At 46.5% G+C, this 16,204-nt stretch overlaps 2 protein-coding genes across 2 annotated transcripts in view; one reads left to right on the forward strand and one right to left on the reverse strand.

Annotated features, from left to right (window-relative positions):
- TPGS2 (tubulin polyglutamylase complex subunit 2) overlaps nucleotides 1-4,779 on the reverse strand; it is a 28,419-nt gene extending 23,640 nt beyond the window's left edge. Inside the window, exon 1 of the mRNA XM_065406305.1 lies at nucleotides 4,663-4,779. Coding sequence (XP_065262377.1) covers nucleotides 4,663-4,735 — 73 coding nt within the window. The 5' untranslated portion in view covers nucleotides 4,736-4,779. The remainder of the gene's footprint in view (nucleotides 1-4,662) is intronic.
- A 276-nt stretch (nucleotides 4,780-5,055) lies between these two features.
- KIAA1328 (KIAA1328 ortholog) overlaps nucleotides 5,056-16,204 on the forward strand; it is a 256,881-nt gene continuing 245,732 nt past the window's right edge. The window contains 4 exon segments of the mRNA XM_065406501.1: nucleotides 5,056-5,073; nucleotides 5,075-5,165; nucleotides 8,707-8,742; nucleotides 10,961-11,100. Of these exon segments, the coding sequence (XP_065262573.1) occupies nucleotides 5,056-5,073; nucleotides 5,075-5,165; nucleotides 8,707-8,742; nucleotides 10,961-11,100 (285 nt within the window).

The raw sequence follows: 16,204 nt of genomic DNA on the forward strand, positions 1-16,204 counted from the left end.
GATGAATGAACTGCAAGTTCTAAAGGGGTCTATACCAAATCCAAGATCACAAGGAAAAGAAACTGTATCTTAAAAACATGAATGTTATATTAATAATATCCTATGGGTAAACTGAAAATCACACTTAACAGATGTGCATAAGTATGGATGGGAGCAACATTAAACATGGAGAAGAAAAAATCTGCCATGGACACCTTCTTGGAATCCAGATGGAAGAAATCAAGAGGCCTACCACGTTAGGCTAATGATATGGATAAAGCTGAACAAATCCAGGAGAGAAGTCTCCCACTTAAATATTCTGAATCAGGATCACAACTATCTCTTCCATTTATTTAGCACCTTTCACCTGGAAGGTTCCCAAACAACTCTACAAACTTTGTAAGAGAGACTTGATCAAATGGTCTGAGCACAAGGTTGGGAGTTGGGAATTCCCATACTATAAATTACAATTCTTGCTCTGTTACTGATTCCCCCTCTAGCCTTTGTCAAGTCACAAGTTCTCAGTAAAATGGGGTGAATAATGAAGTTCTTTCCTCACGGGGTGTTGTATGTATTAAAGTGTGGTTCGGCGCTGAAAAGTGACTGTAAAAACCACATTGGGGTTCCATGTTTTCTGTATTTTCAAATCAAGCGTGTTTAGTTTACAAGCAAGAAAATGGACAGTTTTGTTAGGTTCTTTCTAACTGCCATCCCTGCAAATGCTTTGGAGAATGAATCAAGGGTGTTTCCTTCCCAAGTGTCACCACCAGGCATATAGTTTCTGCAGGCTACAGTAGGCCCTGAGTGACAGGTGTGAAACCCCACTGCCCTCTAATTATAACCCCTGTAACACCTGTGAAAACTCAGTCTTCAGCAGGTATCAACAGAGGTTGGAGCTTAGTATGCAATTCTGTACAGGAGACACAAAAAGGAAGACAATTTGTAAAATGGGGACCACAGCATTTACCTGTGTAAGCTCCCCCAGACAGTATGTGCAACAGCTTTAAAACAAGCATGCCTAGTTTTAAGGAAATATAACCATCTTCCCCACCGTAAAAATGTTCCACTAACTCAGTGGCTCTCAAACTTTTTTACTGGTGACCCCTTTCACACAGCAAGCCTCTGAGTGTGACCCCCCCTTATAAATTAAAAACACTTTTTTATATATTTAACAGCGTTTGGGGTGGAGGTTGACAGCTCGCAACCTCCCATGTAATAACCTCACGACCCCCTGAGGGGTCCCGACCCCCAGTTTGAGAACTCCTGCACTAACTCAGAGGTAAAAGGCTCATCGCTGCTCTTGTGCCATTTTATGCAGAATAATGATCTGTGACTTTGATGAGCCCTTCAGAGCTAGCCCCTGAATAAGGCATCTTCAGAATTCAAGTATCCTTTGTTATCTGAAGGTTAGCTACAAAAAGTATATAACACAAACTCCCTACAGGAAAAAAAAAATAGGATTGCCTTGTTAAATTGTTGCAATTTTAGTGTTCAGCGAAGAAACCACATTAAAATCTTGAAAGTGTGGAAAAAGTAGCACCACACTGCTTATGACAACACAAATCACAGACAAGTACAAAGAAAAGAGGGGAGGATCTATTCCCTAGAACTAGGATGACTTTCAGAATGAAAGAACCAGATGGTTTAGAGGTGGGGTAGAGATTGCCCCACACAGAACTCTCTCAACCCACACCCACATCCCCCCACACTAAGCCCCCTGGGATCCTGCCTTTCTGAGCCTGCCTGCCCATACCTGTGCACCTGGCACGGAGGGGTAGGGTCCTGGGGTGTTTCTAGGACAGGCCCGGTCCTTGCGCTGTGTCAGGGCTGGGTGCAGCCTCATCGCTGAGTCCGTGTCCCGGGGGGGGGGGGGGGGGGGGAAGCTGCACAGTGATCTCCCACCTCTGTGCAGCCAGTGGCCTGTGCCCTCCAATGCCATGCTGGAGCCTCCACATTGATTTGAGATATAAAATTTGCAGAATTTTGAAATATTGTGCATGGAATTTTTAAGTTTTTGGTGCAGAATACCCTCACAAGTAATCAGATTTGGTCACCAATTAGACATGATATGATGTGACAAGGAAAAATTTCTGGAGGAGTGAGTATACTAGACAGCTGCCGAGAGTTACCACAACAATTACTCATGAGAGATACGTGTCAGAATCATGTATACCTCATGTGAGAAAGAAAGTTAAAGAAAAAAACCAACCCCTCTAAGCTCAGTTCCATGCACTGTGTCCAGTACTGCTAACCCCAAGCTTTCAAAAATTGAGATTTTAAACCAATCATATTTTTTAAAAAATCAGTTCTTTTTTCTTTGCCTTCTGGTTTCTAGTTTCTTCCTGTGCACCCTGTATTGTAGGTTCAGTTAGTCAGCGGGGACTGTCTCTGCCTGGGGGACTTGTAGCTCACCCAAAGCTACATTTCAGGGGTAGGGACAAATTTAGCTCCCTGACTGGACCTCTCATACAGCACCCATGGCTCTGCCCAGACATGGAATTCATAGAGTCTACAGCCAGTGGAGGACTTTGTAGAGATATTAAAGAAGGTACTAACAGTTATTCCCCCAAATGACAGTGACCCCCCCATAATTTGTCCCCCACACTTTAAAATCCAACAGTTTCACCAAGTACAAAAATCTCTTGGGTCTTCTGTTAAAACTTGTAAGCTACTGTCTGTAGAAACCATTGATTGTATCTGTCCTGTGAAAGATACTTTATTACTATGTAAAACTTACAAACAAGTTAATTGACTTTGTTCTTGAAGTGAACAGGGTTACCACCCCTGCTGTGAGCCTCCAGCCATTAAGTGACTTTCACTTCATTGTAACAGCAACGGCTCCTAGGAACAGACCCCCACCCTCTGTGATTAAAGGGCCCGGAGTCTCAAATGAATTAGCACACACCCCGAAAGTGGTGGAGACAGTAAATTAAAATATGGTTAAGATATGGAATGTATGTTGATGAATGCTTGATGTACATGAATGGTTAGGGAAGTGCCAGCCTAGAAAGGGAGTATCCATCGGCCGAAGAATGTGTCAAGTGGACGACCAGACAACCCCCGGAGGGTAAAACTGGGATCCACCCCATCACCTGGAAGGATGAGAAACACAAACTTTGGACAGTATGGAGCCATCAGGAATGTGCCATCTGCTGATTGAGTCAGCAACAGCAGAATGAAACAGCTCCCATAGACTAACATAGGAATTAATTCCTATAAGAATGGACTCTCAAGACTGAGGACTTGGAGTCTCTGGTTCTGCTGCCAACCTCCAGGAGCATCAGGTGCACCTGACACGGACTCGGCTCCATCCTCATGACCAAGATACCTGGCCAGTAACTTGGCATGAGCAACTTCTAGGCTGGTAACTATAACACCTACACAGAACTTGAATGAATGATTGTGTGAATGAATCTATCTATCTCTATATATATGCATGTGTATAAGGAATAAGTAGTGATAGGAATAAGTGGTCAAACAACGTTGTTTACTTTCATCTTTTTTTTATCATTATATTTACAATAAATGTGGCATCTTTGCCTTACCCCTCTTAATAAGATCCTGCTGGTTTTTATTCTATTGGTATAACAACTTCACTGAATTAATTCCTATTTGAACTAGAGCATAGCTTTTAGAAAATCCAATCTTGATTTAAAGGTTTCCAGTGATGGGTAGTCTATTAGAACCCCAGTAAATGATTCCAGTGGTTAGTTACCCTTACTGCTAAAAATTTACACTTTGTTTCCAGTCTGAATTTGTCTAGCTTCAACTTCCAATCATTGGATCACGTTACACCTTCCTTTGCTAGACTAAAGAGCCCGTTATCAAATATCTGTTCCCCACACAGGTTCTTACAAACTGTGATCAAGTCACCCCTTAAAGAGAAGGTTAAGCTAAATAGGTTGACCTCTTTGAGTCTCTCACTAGAAGGCAGGTTTTCCAATCCGCGAATCATTCTCATGGCTCTTCTGACCCCTCTCCAATTTATCAACATCCCTTCTTGAATTGTGGGCACCAGAACTGGACACGGTATTGCAGCAGAGGTAGAATAACTTCTCTACTCCACTTTGAGATCCCCCTCTTTGTTCATCCCAGGATGACATTAGCTTTTTTGGCCACAGCCTCACATTGGGAGTTAAGGGCATTTAGAGCTGGCCGCTCTCGGGTTTAAAACATAAGGCATGTAAGTCAGCGTGAGCTCGCAGGGGCAGGGCCCATCTGTTGCTATGTGTCATAGAATCGTAGAAGATCAGGGTTGGAAGGGACTTCAGGAGGTATCTAGTCCAACCCCCTGCTCAAAGCAGGACCAATCCCCAGACACATTTTTGCCCCAGATCCCTAAGTGCCCCCCTCAAGGATTGAACTCACAACCCTGGGTTTAGCAGGCCAATGCCCAAACCACTGAGCTATCCCTCCCCCCAGGGCCCCAGCTGGGTTTTGCTAGACCCCAATAATAAGAGGCTGTGGGTATTGTGGCTGGCAGGCGGCATGTGCCCATGGATCTGCCATGGAGCTTGTAGGCAGCCTGTGAGTCCCACCACCAACCCCCAAGTCATTGCCACCATGGCAGGGCTACTTCGATGCCAGCCCGGCCACCGTTTCCCTGCCAACGCGCCAGGGCCGTTTCCATGCCAACGCGGCGACCCAGGCCTGCTCTGGGCCCTCGGCCGGTCCCTCGCTCACCTAATATCCGGATGACCCCCAGGGTGAGCCTGTCCAGAGAGGGCTTGAGGCTGCTGTAGGGCTTGTCCTCCATCCTCGGCACGCCCCTTGCCCAGCTCAACCCCTAGACAGAGAGAGGGGAATGAAGCTGACTTTGTCCCCGCTCGCGCCCTGTACCGGAGGCTGCGCAGCGAGGAACTCTGGGAGCTGTAGTTTCCTTCCTAGGTGACGGACGGGCTGTTGGGAGCGGTGCCTCCTGGGATTTGGCGTTCGCTGAGAGCGGCTTTCCCTGGGCCAGAACGTAGGGAGAAATACAGCTCCCAGAATGCGCCGCTCTTCCGGGTAACAGCACAGACTCGCCCGTGTCTTGGCTCCGCTCGGCTGTAGCAGGACCAAGCTGGGCTCGGGGAGCCAATGGGCTGCGAGCGCTGGGGGGCGGCGGGGGTACTCTGGGAGTGGCGGTTGTTTCAAGATGGCGGATGTGGCCGCTGGGCCCGGAGGAGCCGTTTACTGGAGCAGGGACAGTATCCTTCGCGGAGCGCTTAGGCGGCAGCGGGCGGGGGCTGGGCCGTGGGGCCAGAGCAGAGGCCGCGCGGGGCTGAGCCTGTAGGAGACAGGGGTGTTGGGGGGCGGGGTGGGGCTGAGCCTGTAGGAGACAGGGGTGTTGGGGGGCGGGGCTGAGCCTGTAGGAGACAGGGGTGTTGGGGGGCGGGGTGGGGCTGAGCCTGTAGGAGACAGGGGTGTTGGGGGGCGGGGTGGGGCTGAGCCTGTAGGAGACAGGGGTGTTGGGGGGCGGGGCTGAGCCTGTAGGAGACAGGGGTGTTGGGGGGCGGGGTGGGGCTGAGCCTGTAGGAGACAGGGGTGTTGGGGGGCGGGGCTGAGCCTGTAGGAGACAGGGGTGTTGGGGGGTGGGGTGGGGCTGAGCCTGTAGGAGACAGGGGTGTTGGGGGGTGGGGTGGGGCTGAGCCTGTAGGAGACAGGGGTGTTGGGGGGCGGGGCTGAGCCTGTAGGAGACTTGGGTGTTGGGAGGGGGCTGAGCCTGTAGGAGACAGGGGTGTTGGGGGGTGGGGTGGGGCTGAGCCTGTAGGAGACAGGGGTGTTGGGAGGGGGCTGAGCCTGTAGGAGACTTCGGTGTTCGGGCTGAGCCTGTGCTTGTAGGAAACAGGGGTGTTGGGGGCGGGGGGGAGGAACTGAGCCTGGAGGAGACATGGGGGCTAAGGGCTCAACCTGTAGGATGGTCCAGTGGTTAGGGCATTAGATTGTGGGAGACCTGGATTCGATTCCCTGCTCTGCCACAAACATCCTGGGTAACTGTGGATAAGTTACTTAGGTTCTCTGTGTCTCAGTTCCCTGGGTGTAAAATGGGGATAACACTGGTGTGTGTGTGTGAATAAATACATTAGAGATTGTGAGGTGCTCAGCTACTATGGTGATGAGGGCCGTATAAGTACCTAAGGAAGGAGATATAGAGGCTGAGGGCCCTCTGCACAGGGGGCGGTGCACGCAGATTGTGTATGTTTGTGTGTAAAGACGTGTTTCATCTCATGGGGAGGAAATATAGGGATCGTCCTGGGCTGGGAAGAGTGTCCTCTTCCAGCCTGTCATATGTATGGATGGAGTTGGAGGAGTATCTCAGCCCATCTTGGCAGTGGGGGTGGGCACGTATGTAGACGGTTGTGCGTTATCTCAGTGGGAGTTGATATGAACTGTTCTGGGGACATTTGGTAGGGAGCACACAGTCTGGGAGGTGTCTCAGCTTGGAAGGGTGCTCCTGCTCTGTAATACAGTGAATGGCCCTTGCAGGTGGTTTTGTTGGCTCATGCACCATACCTAGTGCCACAGCACTGCTGCTTTATAGAAATGTTGGTGGTTGCCGTGAAATTGTTGTTTTAGTCTAAGCTCTGCATGGTGGGGAAAAAGTTGTCCAATGGGCATCTTGATCCCAGCCGAGGCTTCTTGGATCAAGATGGTACATAAGGACAGCGACTTCTTGTCTCCCCTGTGGGCCATTGCATTCAGTATGTGCAATTGGCTCCATTTTGCACAGCTCTCGGTGAGTTGCAAGTGTCATTGTTTATCTGGGCAGAGTTTAATGCGGTGTTATGGAGATATACCTATCTCATAGAGCTGGAAGGGACCCCGAAAGGTCATCGAGTCCAGCCCCTCTGCCTTCACTAGCAGGACCAAGTACTGATTTTGCCCCAGATCCCTAAGTGGCCCCCTGAAGGACTGAACTCACAACCCTGGGTTTAGTAGGCCAATGCTCAAACCACTGAGCTATCCCTCCCCCCATGTTGTTGTAGCTGTGTCGGTCCCAGGATATTAGAGAGACAAGGTGGGTGAGGTAACATTTATTGGACCCACTTCTGTTGAGAGAGACAAGCTTTCGAGGTACACAGAGCTCTTCCTCAGGTCTGGGAATGAGAACGATGGTTTGTAAACGTTGCCCTGCAGTATTTGAGCCCCAAACATTGCAGCCAAAGAACATGAAAGTGAGACAATTGAGGAACTGATGTAATTGAGTTTCATTGTCCATGACAAGAAAAATGCAAAAAAGTAAACAGCGTAAATAGTGACACGAGTTGGACTCCTGCAATTCTTTCAATCAAAGGTGGGCTTAATAATTTATTTTGCAAACAAACATCTTTACCTCCGTTTACCGACACTGTCTCTTTAAAGAGACAAGGTGGGTGAGGTAATGTCTTTTATTGTTCTAACTTCTGTTGGTGAGAAACAAGCTTACACCTGACCCGAAGAAGAGCGCTGTGAAAACTCAAAAGCTTGTCTCTCTCACCAACAGAAGTTGGTCCAATGAAAGCTGTTACCTCACTCACCTTGTCTCTTTAATATCCTGGAACTGACACTGCTACAACAAAACGGCATACTGTCTCTTGAAAGAAGAGACTGTAAAGGCCACACCCTGCTCTGGATACTGCTGTTTTTTGTGCTCTTATCTTTAGACTTAGGGCTGGTCCACACTGGGGCGGGGGATCGATCTAGGAAACGCAACTTCAGCTACGAGAATAGCGTAGCTGAAGTCGACGTTTCCTAGATCGAACTAAGTTTACTTACTGCGGGTCCACGCGGCGCAGGCAAGCTCCCCCGTCGACAGCGCTTCCTCCTCTCGGCGAGCAGGAGTTCCGCAGTCGACGGGGGAGCGCTTCTGGGATCGATTTATCGCGTCCAGATGAGACGCGATAAATCAATCCCAGAAGATCGATCTCTACCCGCCGAATCGGGCGGGTAGTGTGGACCTAGCCTAATTTATGTGGGGCAGGGATTTTGGCCTTGTAGGCACTACTGTAATACAAATAATATGTTGTCCAGTGCCAGGTGCTTTTAGAGAGCTAGATATAGTAAATTGTATTTATGATTGTGACAACCAGTTATTTGAACGTTTCTGAAATAGCTTTCTTCACAAATAACTGCCTGAAACCAAATCTCAATCTCCTGGCTAAACAAATACATGAAAAGTCCCTAGACATTCAACTCTCACCTATCCTTTGAGGAAAGATCAGCTGAGAATGACCAACTTCCTTTTAAATCTTTGTTTCCTTTTAGCTTAATGGTCTTAGTCATATACCTTATGCACTGTGTAGTCTGTTGTGGTATGTGGTTCAGTGTCAGTGGGACTACATAAAATAAGTCTCAGCAATTTGCCTTCCCTGTCTGTCCCAAGAGATTCCTTATATAATGTTAACTTAGTCAAATTCAAATAAATATTGTGTTGCTTCATTACCTTAATAGTTGGAGTTGCAACTGGGGCTGGTCCTGTGAATCTTTTGTAAAGATGACCTCTGAGATGATCTTTAGATGAAAGCTAGTACATACAGAGTGCATATGTTAGTAAGTGACTTCTTTCGAAGTCGGCATTCATGTTTTGTTCTGGTCAAGTTTGTCCTGCAATAGATGCTTTCTAAATGGTGGAGAACCATAAAAGGCATCGGGTCAACAATTTTTTTTGCAAATCACAGATTTAAAGGTGCATTTTCATATTTCTTTTGTAGATCTCAGCTTGGACTTTTTTCTCTTTGATTTGTTTTCCTTTAATGAAATTGCGTACAGTTTCTGATGAAGAACAGCCAGTGGTGTATGTGCCAGGTATGATTTCCTAATAGTTGTAAATGACACTTTGTCAAGTGAAACAGTGCCGTGATTTTTCAGTTTTGTATTTTTCAGTTGCACATGAGACATAGAGCCTGCTTGTGTTGGGACATAAAGGATTATAGTAGAGGATCTATGGCTCACTGATTATAAAAGTATACAGTAGAAGATGAATTGTTTTAGGGACTCATTCCGATGTAGTGGTACGGCACAGTTCTGTCTAATCTGTGGTGTAGGCTGAATCTTAATTGTGTCTCTGTTAAAGACTTGAACATCTCTAAATGCTTGAACATCTCTTAGCGAGGTTTGGGGCGAGATAAATTAAATGCAGATCGATCCAATCTATAATAAAAGATGGAACTGTTGTACATTTAGTTTAGATGGCGGTATTAATTGTCCCAGAATTTATAATCATATTAACTGTTTTCAAACACAGAGCCTTAAAACAGGTATAACAAGGTTGTGTCCTTGCCTGATCCTAAAAAACATGCATGTAACACATAACACGAGCAAGGTATGTGTGTGTTTACGGAATTGGGCTGCAAACTGCATTGAGAAACCATGTGATCGAGGTTTGGACCAGCACAGTTGACCTTCCCCCCCCCCCCCCCCCCCAATATATAAAACCCTGGTTATGCAAGGTAGAGGGCCTATGTTACAGCTGAGTTTAAAACATGGCTGAATGTGATTGTAGCTAGTATGGTTCAAACCCAGGTGATGCCAGGGCCTAACAGTCTGTGACCTGGAAAGGAAAGGTTATGATTTTAGGATAACTTTCTGGATTTACGGTGGAAATAGTTCATAATGCAAACCAAAAAATATCAGACAACTTTAGGAACTCTGTCCCCTCTAAATGGGGGTGAGGAGTGGGATGGGAGAGGGGAATGGGAAAGTTTCTAAAGAACTTTTCTCTTTTTAATTACAGATTCACTTTTGAAATCTCCATCCAAAAAATAAATGTACCAAGTTTGCTAATATAAGTGAGAAATATTTAAAACTTCCTGGTACCTCTAAACAGTGATAAAAATTTGGTTCTTAGGGTTCTAAAGACTGAAGACCTTGTCTGTGTTGGAGTTGTCAGAGCTTACTACATAGCCACTGGCAGTGGAGTTGAACTAATGTTAGCAATAGTGAAAATCTCTATAGAGTTCACACAGTAGTCAGGGTGCTAACCTAGGACTTGGGAGGCCTGGGTTGAGTTCCTTGTTCGGCTACAGACTTCCTTTGTGGCCCTCGGCAAGTCATTTAGCCTCTCTGTGCCTTGGTTCTCTATCTTTCAGGTAGGGTTAATGGCACTTCCCTACCTCTCAAGGGTATTGTGAGGATAAATACATTAAAGATTGTGAAGCATTTTGAGATGTACTGATGAAAAGCTCCCAGATAAGAGCCAGGTATTGTGGTTACCCATAAGTTTGACATGGGGAACAAACAGCATTAATCTTGGGCAAAAATATACAGCAACAATATATATGTAGGCTTGGCAGAATTATTTTTTAAAATAATTTCGATGGATAATATCACTTTTTATTTTTAAGCATTTTTAGATTTTTATTGATAAATTTTCAGAGTTGTGAGTAATTATGGAGGGGTCAGGCACTAGTTAATGACAGATGCTGAGATTTGAAAAGTTAGTTTTATAATTGTTAAAACACAAATTGTCAACATCACATATCAAAATATACAAAGTAAATACCCTAAATCGAACTCTGAGTTTTCAAGCAGCATTTTTTTTTTTACTTTGCCTCTGTACGTTTTTATTATTGTCAATGGAAATATTTTTTCATTTGTGTGTGTGTGTGTGTGTGTGTACAGTGAAATTGACATTTACCGACATTTACCAGTTAAAAAATTGAATCCTTCCAAGACTAAATATCTGTAAAATGTGAAACATTAAAATATGTCACGTGAGCGGTGGTGACATTAGCCTTATTTATGATGCCTGGTTAGTCCTTATTTACGGTGTTATTACAGAAGGACCTTTGGTTTATGCTTTGGTTTGTGCAGTCATAGGACAGAACTAGCAGGTGTGTCCAAGTCCATAGGTTATTTTGGGAGCATTTGCAGAGTTTATTTGGAAGTGTGTGTGATAGGCTCTAGCCAATGCTATCCATCTCTCTTTAGGCTCATTTCATATTCAACTAAATATTTTGTGTGGGGGACTTGTAAGAGCAAACTAAGAATCTCCTCTCAACGTCTGTTTGTCTTCCTTCTATAGGAATTTCTGCCGAAGGAAATTTAAGAACAAGACATGTGGTAAAGGGTCGAAAAAGCGAAGCTAAGCTGAAGGTCCCTGGAGCTGCTCCTTCTGTTTCCATGGATCCATTTAAAAGCACAGGAGACCCAACAGGGCAGCAGGTCAGCAAGCATGAACTTTTCTTATTCTGAAGAGTTCAGACAAATAGTAGAAAAAGTTGTAGCTAATCATTACTTATCACTGACTTTTACACCATTGCAAACTTGCATGATGGCTAGCAGGCAGCAATAGAGATGAAGTCCCTTCTGAGAGGGGCCTGCAGTCTAAAGACAGGGCAAAGACTAAAACTGATGACTGATACGAATGGTGTGCAAGTTGGACTGTGTTAAACATGTTTTGTTATTCCCATACAGTTCTATGTACAGTAGATCTTTGATTAGCTATGAAATAAGCTACAAAGCACCCAGAAGACATCAGAGGAAATAGTGATCCAATCTAGTCAATTGGTTTCACTTCTGAAATAGTATCTCTTTAATTTAAAATAGGAAATAAGAAAAGTTTAAAGACCTACTAGGTCACCTACACTGTTCCCCACACTATTCCCCTACTGTATATTGCAAGACAAGTTCCAAAGCAGTGGGACTTCCTTGTGAGACTATCTCATAGTCTAATAGACCTCACCATTCAGAACTCTATGGTGAGATGTGTTCACCTGTGGAACATTGATCATGGCTATCTAAACTAGTAATATTTTATTTAATGCCTCCTTTATCAGTCACTACCATCCTCCCTGTCACTTAGGTCTGGGATCTAGCCATTCTATTTTACTCTCTACAGCCACACATTCACGAATTGTCTAAACCTTGTTGTTTCTTTCTGCACAATATCTTTAAGATCCAGCATTCCTGTTACCACACAGCTAAAACTCTCATCTTGGCCTTGTGTTTTGACTACTACATCCCCCTCCTCCTGTGTCCTTAACGAATGCCACTTTGCCCCACTTATGTCCATTCCAAATGCTATTGCAGAGATTGTTTTGCTGGCTCACTGCTTCAACCACATTCCCTCCCCTTTGCATCCCTCTACTGGTTCCCTCTTTTCCACATCAAATGATAACTACGGCTAAGATTTTTTTCACGGTTATTTTTAGTAAAAGTCATGAACAGGTCACAGGCAATAAACAAAAATTCGCAGAGCCCGTGACCTGTTTGCTACTTTACTAAAAATAACCGTGGACAGGGCTAGGTAGGGGGAAGGAATGGAGTCCCATGGGAGGGAGGGACTGACAGGCCAAGCCCCCCACCATGGCAGTGGGCATAGCCCCGACCCCAGTGGCTGCAGCGGGGGGCGCAGCCATGGGGGACGTTCAGCCCTTGCTCCAGAGCTGGCCCAGCTGTGGGGCAGGGGTGCATGACCCGACTGAAGCCCCTGCCAAGCCCTGGCCGCTGTGGCGGGGGACAAATACACACATGGCCCTGGGAAGCCGCAAGGGGGGCATGTGACCCCAGCTGCAGCCTCTGGTGAAAGCTGCTGGGCTGGGGTGCGCGACCCTAGCTGCAGCCCCACCAAACCTGGGACACCAGGGGGCTGCGGCGCACAGCCCCAGCTGCAGCCCCCAGCCCGTCTGCAGCCCCCGGAGGAAGCCACGGGGCTGGGTCTGCAGGGTCCTTGTTCCAGTCCCGCCTCCTCCTCCTGAAGCCCTAGAAGTCACGGAGGTCTGGCGTAACCTCCATGACTAAATCATAGCCTTAATGATAACTACTTGTTTTCGCTTTTAAGGCCCTTCGTGGCCTATCCCCACCCTACTTATCACTACTTCTAGGCATTTGAGCTTTTGACTCCTGCCTGCACTCTGCCAATGATACCAGTCTTGACTCCCCAGTTTTCCAACAAGCACTTTGGTGCTTTCTCCCATGCTTCCCCTTATACATGGAAGTTGCTCTTGATAAACACACCCAAGGCCAGCTTGTTCTTCAAATCCCTCCTTAAAACTCTCCTCTGCTGTGTTTCTACAGAATGCTTGACAACGGTTAGGCAGATGCTGTGCTGTGCCCATTGCTTCTTGTATTGTCCATAAGTCTCACCCTATGTTTGTCTTTCATCTTATGCTTAGATTGTGAATTGTTTGGGGCGGAATTGTCTTTTTGTTGTGTTATACAGCTTGTAGCACTGTTCGGTCTTGATCCCCATTCAGCCTCCTCTATATTTTACCACTATATAAATAATAATAAAGAGGGATGGAAACTAGATCATAATCTTTTTACAGTGGGCTCTCTTGTTGTCTTGCCTTGCAGAATCCTTATGGAGACTTAACAGTTCAGGCTTACCCTTTCCATGATAAAGGAAAAAGAAATCTCATGATATTTTACTTGCTACAGTCAGGTGAAGTTTTGCAAGGTTTCTTTGCTCCTAGAGTCATGATGGCCACTGCCCATTGTGTCAGAGGCGTTTAGTATTGAAGGAAGAACTGACCCCTTTACTTTGATATATTTCAGTTATAAGTAGTCAGAGGTGAGATGCCGGAACACTGCATTGAAGCAAATGAATTGTTCCCCTCTAATATGAATCCTAGCAGAGCTGACTTGGTCTTTCATCATTCACATAGCAGACTGGAGTACCATGTGGATGCTATATGTAGGCCTTTTTGGACGAGACATGAAAAGCAAAGGTCCTGTCACCACCGTCTAGACATTGAAGATCCCATGGTAACTTTTATAAATCAGGATTTGCCCCGGTGGTCTTGTCCAAAATTCTTCTTCCTCCTCCCCTTGGATGTTGTGAAGAGGTTGACTACCTCTCTCCACCACAAATATGATGGTGTATGGGCACATTTTGTGAAGGGCTTTGGGATTTTTGGGGCTCAAGATGCTGTATAAATGCAAAATACTAGTCTAAGGCCACGTTCTGCCCTGACTGATTCAGTAGGGTTGGACAAGATGTAAAGCTGGGTAGAACTTGGCCTGTATTTTCATTTGGTGTGTGGAGACAATGGCCTTCTCATTCCCTTTTTAAAGTGTAGTTATATTGTTAAGAATTCCGGACCTTGATGTGTGTTGAGGTACAAATCTGCCTCTGAGAGGCCACCGTGCATCACTTGTCAATAGCTGTGGACTATGAATGTGCAAAGACAAGCTTGTCTGGCTGCCTTTTCATCCCCTAAATCCATCTGTGTCGCTACGAGCAGTGCGGTTCATGTGGGCTTGGGGGATACCTTCAGGGTCTGTGCCACGCCGTGGAGTAGTGTTGCCAGCTGTCTAATCGCACAAATTCAAACATCCTTGCCCTGCCACTTCCCCAAGGCCACACCCATATCCCGTCCCTTCTCCAAGACCCTTCCCCCCACTCACTCCATCCCCCTCCCTCTGTTGCTCGCTCTCCCCCACCCTCACTCACTTTCACCAGGCTGAGGCAGGGAGTTGGGGTGCAGGGTGCGAGCTCTGTGAGGGAGTTTGGGTTTGGGAGGGTGCTCTGGGCTGGGGCAGAGGATTTGGGTGCAGGAGGGGGTGCGGGGTGCGTGCTCTGGGAGGGAGTTTGGGTGTGTGGGGGGGTGAGGGTGCGGGCTCTGGGAGGGAGTTTGTCTTGCGGGCTCTGGGCTGGGGCAGGGGGCTGAAGCGAGGGGTGTGGGCTTTGACCGGGCGGGGCTTACCTTGGGCAGCTCCCAAAAGCAACCAGCACATCCCTCTGGCAGCGGTGCCGGGGGGGGGGGGAAGGGGGAATCAGGGGTCTCCACGCTCTGCCCCTGCCCACAAGCACTGCCCCCGTAGCTCCCATTGGCCACAGTTCCTGGCCAATGTGAGCTGCGGAGTCGGCGCTTGGGTCTGGGGCAGTGCATGGAGACCCCCCTGTCCCCCCCAGGGGCCGCAGGGATGTGCTGGCTACTTCCGGGAGCGGCGTGAAGCCAGGGCAGGTAGGGAGCCTGCCTAAGCCCCACTGCGCCGTCAGACTTTTAGCGCCTAAAATCTCCCGGTTTGGCTTCAGTATCCTCTGGGAGATAGAGCCTGATTCCGGGAGACTCCCTGCAAAACTGGGAGGGTTGGCAACCCTACTGTGGAGTAGTCAGATCAAAGGAACCTGCAGCCTGAAACTCAAAGTGCTACCAAAGGAAATATTTAATTTAAATAAAAATGAAAAGCTTTGAATGAGGGTCATTTTAAAGCTTAGGGTACAGAATAACATAACTCTGCATAAGATCATCGCCAATCTTTCTATTAGGCTACTTACAGTAATCGTTTTATTAGCTTTTGAACACTGGTTTGAAACAAACTGAAGATTGAAGGGCACGTTTTCTCCTTGGTGTGTACACTCAACTCCCATTACTGAGAAGCATTGTGAAGGGAGGTTAAACTGTTATTGTTTGCTTCATACTTTCAACAGGTATTCTGTATTGTACTTTGTATTAAATTTGCCCCAGTTAAATTATGAGATCTTTGAGGGCAGGATTATTAAGTACGGTGTACACTTAGTAACACTCAGAATTCATAGATGTCTAGATTCCAAGGCCAGAAAGGACCATTGGGATCATCTAGCCTGACCTGTATTGCACAGGCCATAGACCTTGTCCAGAATGATTCCTTTTGAATGAGAGCAGATCTTTTTAGCAAAAACATCCAATCTTGATTTAAAAATTGTCAGTGATGGGGAATCCACCATGATGCTTGGCGACGTTCTCTGTAATTTTTTCCATCCATGTGTGGAATGAATTTTGTTATGTGCACCAATATCGAGGTGATGTGTGCCACCAGTAGAAACAAAAAACGATAATATATATATTTTTAAAAAGTTACCATAGAGGTAATTACTCCAGCCAGGACAGGCTAGGCATTTTAGAACTCACTATTCAAAGAATTAAATTTATGAAATGCATAGGCCAGTCCAGAAACTAAAATAACAGCACTTCGAAAGAATAAAATTACAGAGAATATATGTGCATTGCAGGGAGTACCAAGAAGTAACAACAACAACACAAGTATGTGTTAGGAGGTGAGTGTGTCAGAGAGTGTGTGTGTGTGTGTGTGCGCGCGCGCGTGAGAGCAAGAGCGGGCTGCTGGGGAAGTCTGAGAGACCGTGTGCTGTCTCTTTAAGGCACTTACTCATCAGAAGGCTCCTTCAGGCAGCTCTCCTGCTCCTGAACCCTGTCCCCCCTCCCCTGCTCTGCAGAGATGGGGTAAATGGGTAGGGGGACACCCTGATATCAGCGCTCCCCGTCTCTCCTTGTTCTGCACAGCAAGCAGGAGGGTCCCGGGAGCAGCTGACCAGGGGCTCCAA

This window comes from Emys orbicularis, chromosome 6 (genome assembly GCF_028017835.1).
Source record: "Emys orbicularis isolate rEmyOrb1 chromosome 6, rEmyOrb1.hap1, whole genome shotgun sequence".
Lineage (NCBI taxonomy): Eukaryota > Metazoa > Chordata > Testudines > Emydidae > Emys > Emys orbicularis.